Raw genomic sequence first — 5,005 nt, forward strand, 5'->3', positions numbered from 1 at the left:
CTTGCCTTAAGATCAGTGAATTCTTCTCGGTCAGCGTATGCGTATGTCTTCTTCTCATCCATGTTTTTTCAACACTACTGCTGCACAGCTGCACCTGGGCCGTGTCAGAAAGAAAACCAGTTGTCGCTTGCATATAAATTGATCATTAAGGTATCTTTAACGGGTCGTTACACGCAGCTTTGCAAGCAGCAAGCCATCCCGCTCTCCAAACGGAATGGTGGGGGGGTCATGTGGGCCAGCAGCTTGCTCTAAACTGAAGTGCTCCTGAGCAGTTCTGCAGAAGGGAGTGCAAATGTTTACTTGTTTAAAAGGTGTAGTCTTGAGCAGTGCGGATTCCAAAGTCTGAATCGGCCTCATCTTGGGCTGCAGGAGTGCTGTGTTTCTGTGTGTTGGGGGTTTCCTCTGTAGCCTTTGAGAACAGCCTGAGCTGGAGAGCACTGACACGCTGCTCTGCAGACAGGGCTGTGGGTGAGGGCAGCAAGGATCAGCGCCAGCAGCCTGCACTCTGCTTACAGAGCAGTCATAAAAGCAGGAGCTTGGGATGAACCGCATGAGATGAGAGAAATAACACTGCAAAATGTCTTTCTGAGTAACCTCTGCACTGATTGCTTTTTTCGTTGTTTTCTTTTTTTTTTTTTTTCCAGTCAGTTCTTCCTATATTCAGATGTGCAAACGTGCTGGAAAGGCACGTGGAGAAGTGCAACATTTTCAGAAATGCTAAAGATCACCACATAACTTTTCAGCTCCTCTGCAGAAATGGTATGTTACACGTGGAGTGGATTTCCAGAAACAGGAGCGTTTCTAACAGCAGTGCAGTGTTACATTTGGTGTAATTATTACCTGTTATTGATGGAACATCATGGCAAACACTTTCAGCCTCTTCACGACATAATTTGTATTGTATACATTGCCTTGTTAAAAAGGAGTTATACCAGCATTTCTCAGACTGACTTTCATCTAGTCACAGCAATTACGTGTACTTGTTAACTGATTTATTCCACCACTATTTATATTGCTGTAACAACTAAATATTGAAGGTTTTCTTCCTGCATTTGTTGCTGTGGATTCCTAAAAATCTCAGATGCTCGAGGAAATAACAAAGAGGATGAAGGAAGGTAGAGAGCATTAGGATTTGGTTTTCTGTTTGTGAGTGAGATCGTGCTATTCAGCTCGAGTGAGTCTCAATTATTTCCTTTGCTGAGATGTCTTGGAAGAACAGTTAATGCTAAAAAAGTTAGAACTCTGGACCAGCACTGATTTTCATTCATATATTTTATACCTAGGTGTTGTAAAAACACATAATCTGGCTTTTCAAGAGTGTGACCCATTACAGGCTGTTTTTGCAAAGCACATGTGTCCAAACATCCTTAGAGCCCACTCCAGGTAATGAATGTTCATCTGTTTTGTTCTGGGAAAGAAAAACATAATAATCCAGGGGACAATAGTGCTCCAACAGTCATTAACATAACCAAAACTTGAGTCAGGAGCGGTGAATTGCTGCCAAATCCCTTGTCCTTCACGTAACATCTTCGGGAACTTTGCTGTTGATCCCTCTGCAAGCTGAAGGAGTGCAGTGTGTAGTTTGAATTCACACCTTTGCCATTGCTAGACAGTAATTTCTCATGTAGAGTTATGTTAATGCTGAATTCATCTTTACAGGCTGCTGGCTGATATAATGGTTCACTTTCCAATGAGTCAAGAGGAAGTCACCTTATCAGTTACTCCAACCAGGGTTTGCTTCAGGAGTTACACTGAGGAAGACGCTGGTGAGGAATTGCAGAACACGAACACTGCTGAGTCGCACTGCCCTCCTTTGGCTTTAAAATACTTGAGAGAACTTGGGCTTTGGGAACGCTTTCCTGGTACGGGTGGCAGAGGAGGAAGGAGGAATTGGAGGCATTTTGCTTTTGTTGCGTGGCACGCGATGCAAAGCACTGCCTGCAGCAAATGTTCTGTGCACACTGAAACAAAACATCCTCTGAACGCGTTATCCGGTGATGGACCGCGTTGCTGCACGTTCAGGTGTCGTTCTGTGAGAGGTGACAGCTGTCCAGACTCGTTTTCACCCGCAGGCAGTGGCTCTGCCTCCCAGGAGCTGGCAGCTCTCTTACAAGTGTTTGTTTCTACCGTTCTGAACTTCACAAGAGTACATCTGAACGTGCAGTGGGTGTGTCGGGGGCTGAGAAAACTCTGGAGCAGAGAAACAGAAACGTGGGACCCATTGGTAGTGCCACTCAGCAGCTGGGCTGTGGGAGGCAGCTGGGCAGGGGTGCAGCTCTGGCCGAGCTCTGCCTGCCTGAGACTGTGATCAGACTGTGATGCATTCTGGCAATCTGATTCCCTTTTCACACGCCTGATAACTATTAACGAGCAGCTGAATGACAGTGAGCAGCACCTGATGCTGAAGAACATTTTCCATTGCCACTTACGTAATACCAGGAAAAATAGTACAATTTGGAACAAATAGCCTCACACCTCATTTGTGATCCTCTGAAGGGTGCCAGTGATTATGATCAGTCTGTTCAAGTCACACTGCTCTCGGTCTTCCCAGACGTCTTCCAGAGGCTGGCAGTAGCAGTAGTGCCTGTAGGAGGGCAGATTTACAAGGCTGACAGCAGTACTGGCCTACAGCACGTAGTGGAAGATGAAAAGCTCTGTTAAAAGCCACGTAAATCCACTGCGTGCTGTAAATAATTTCAGCATTTGTTGTTTCACTTAAATACAAAAAATAAATGTAAAAAAAGTGGACATCTACTACTGTTAGGCACAGTAAAAATTCGGTGATTATTGAGATGCTGCTGATGTAAGAAGAATCATATTGTTGAGTTTTTCACTCCAGCCTCATCCTTTCAATCAGACTTTCCCAAGACAATGGTTACCGAAATACAGCTGAATCCAGATGAATTTGACTACTTTCAAGCTGGAGTCGATTCTGAAGTGACCTTTTGCCTTAGAGAACTGAGGGTACGTTAACAATGTGTTGTTTTTTGTTATTTTGTCCTGGGTAACACAGAAGGATGATCCCGTCCTCACGTGTTCTTCCAGGCCTGCTGGCCAGCAGCACTGTCCCTTCTAAAACAACCAAACCCCATCCACCCAGTGCTGAGATAACATGAATGCTGCTGAGTGCATCACAGCCACAGCAGTTCCACCTGCACAGCTCCAGGCAGGGAAGGCAGTCACCTTTTTCCCTTTAAATTAGTCTTTGCTTTTTTTGGCAGTAAACAACAGTTGTATTCTATCATTAATCTTCCACTTTAAAATTAGTGCTTAACCACTCACCCCTTCCTTTCAGGGACTGCTGGCGTTTTCAGAAGCTACCAGTGCTCCTGTCTCCATCCATTTTGACATGCCTGGGAAGTACGTTCTGGAGCTACTGCTAGAGATTGTTGGGATGTAACCACACTGTCTGTTATTACCCGCAGGTTACTCAAGCATGTAACTGTGTCCATAAGATGTTCATGTCAGGCTAAAAGTTCTGTTTCTCATTAGTCTGCAGCACGGGGTAAAGTACTTCCTTATTGCGCACAAAGCATGTGACATAGACACCTGTACGTGGCTGTTTGTGTTTAGACCAGTTGCTTTCAGCACTGAGGATGCAGTGCTAGAAGCCAGCTTTATTTTGGCTACGCTCTCTGACATCAGAAGTGAGACAGCTTCCCCGGAGCCCGCGCGCTTCTCTCAGGTGCAGCAGAGGTAACAGTGGGCTTCAGAGGTGGGGGAGGGAGGCAGACAGGTTAGCAGGCTGAAACAGCTGTGCTTGAGGTCTTCCTGCGGAGTGATGTGCAGGGTTCATGAGCATTGTGCTTATCCTGGGCTGCAGTAGTTTGAGACCCAGAGCACGACACTGAGACCCTCTCCCCATCAGTGCGTTCGTGACACTGAAGCTTGCAGCTCTGTCTGCTGCTTGTGTGAGCATGAAGATCCTAGCGAAGGCGTGCAGAGGCACTTACTGACCCGACCTGCTCCCTCTGATTCAGCTCAAAGACACGTGTGGACAAACCTGAGAACCCCTCCATCGAGGACAGCAGTGCTGAAGCTGTTGCTTCCAAAAAGCCACGATGGAACGGCCACGCACAGAACGCAGCACGCAGAGCACCTGCAGATCCCTGCAAACAGCAGCTTCAAGGTGTCCCCACAATCCCACACGGAGATAGTGCAGGCACGGGAGGAACAGCCACAGCGGAGACAGGTGACCGAGCAGTGCTGGGAGCAGAGTCTCCTTATCACAAGGTAAGGACCCCCCAGTCATGGTTGCATTCTGTGGTAAAAGTGGCACACGTCAACGGCGCTGAGAAGCTGAGTACTGCGTAGTCCCACTCAGAAATAATTAGCCCTCCACTCTGTTTCACACACTCAGTGGCTCACTGTGATTGTTGTGTTTTCCAGTTTCATTCGTTGTTCTTTGGAGCATTTTCTGTTCAGGAGAAGGATGCCATCAGTCACTCCTTCCATAGCTTAGCGACAGCTAGTGACACAGAGGAGGATTCTGGCAAGACGCAGAGCTCACAAGTCCTCTAGTAATGAGATGAATCTAAGACTGACGGGGGCTGCCTTGGAAGTTAAGCACTTGGCACTGTTTTTAGCTTTAGAAAGAGGTTTAATCCTATGTTGAAAGTATCCTAAAGTTCTTTGGAAAGTAGAAACTAACTGTGCCAGTATCCTGACCACTGTAAAACAGAGGGTGCTCTCCTAAAGCCAGGTTAGGTCATTTCTGTATGTTCTGACGCGCTGCTTCGTGTGTTCCGCTCTGCAGCTTCACAAGAGAATGAAGCTGCTCTTGTGAAGTTATGAGCACTGGAGTTAATTAAACCACCCGAATAGCCAAGTTGTTTCCGTTGTAATACCAATGATCCTATCAGCAGTTTGTTGAATTCAGCTGAAAAGAAGTTGGCATACAAATGAGTTTAAAAGAATAAAAACGATGTGATAACTGATTTGGAAGGCTGAGGTTAAGAGCTGTGGTGTGCCAGCTGTCCCCTCACGCCTCCACCAGGCAGTGACA

General features: G+C 46.5%; 1 protein-coding gene across 1 annotated transcript; it reads left to right on the forward strand.

Annotated features, from left to right (window-relative positions):
* On the forward strand, window positions 1-4,521 carry RAD9B (RAD9 checkpoint clamp component B). The gene is made up of 9 exons (XM_065739232.1): window positions 1-150; window positions 645-759; window positions 1,284-1,383; window positions 1,660-1,766; window positions 2,858-2,964; window positions 3,296-3,360; window positions 3,574-3,696; window positions 3,981-4,233; window positions 4,390-4,521. The coding sequence occupies exons 1-9, from the start codon at window positions 61-63 to the stop codon at window positions 4,519-4,521; spliced, it is 1,092 nt and encodes a 363-aa protein (XP_065595304.1). The 5' UTR covers window positions 1-60.
* Window positions 4,522-5,005: the final 484 nt, after the last annotated feature.

This window comes from Cyrtonyx montezumae, unplaced genomic scaffold (genome assembly GCF_038088225.1).
Source record: "Cyrtonyx montezumae isolate F1298 unplaced genomic scaffold, pur_monq_1.0 scaffold_23, whole genome shotgun sequence".
NCBI classification, from domain to species: Eukaryota; Metazoa; Chordata; class Aves; order Galliformes; family Odontophoridae; genus Cyrtonyx; species Cyrtonyx montezumae.

Excerpts from the sequence above, each read along its gene's own strand:
- RAD9B (XM_065739232.1), top strand. The coding sequence starts at position 61 with ATGTTTTTTCAACACTACTGCTGCACAGCTGCACCTGGGCCGTGTCAG. Across the intron at positions 1,767-2,857 it reads TTACACTGAGGAAGACGCTG|ACTTTCCCAAGACAATGGTT; the intron begins GTGAGGAATTGC and ends CCTTTCAATCAG. Across the intron at positions 2,965-3,295 it reads TTTGCCTTAGAGAACTGAGG|GGACTGCTGGCGTTTTCAGA; the intron begins GTACGTTAACAA and ends CCTTCCTTTCAG.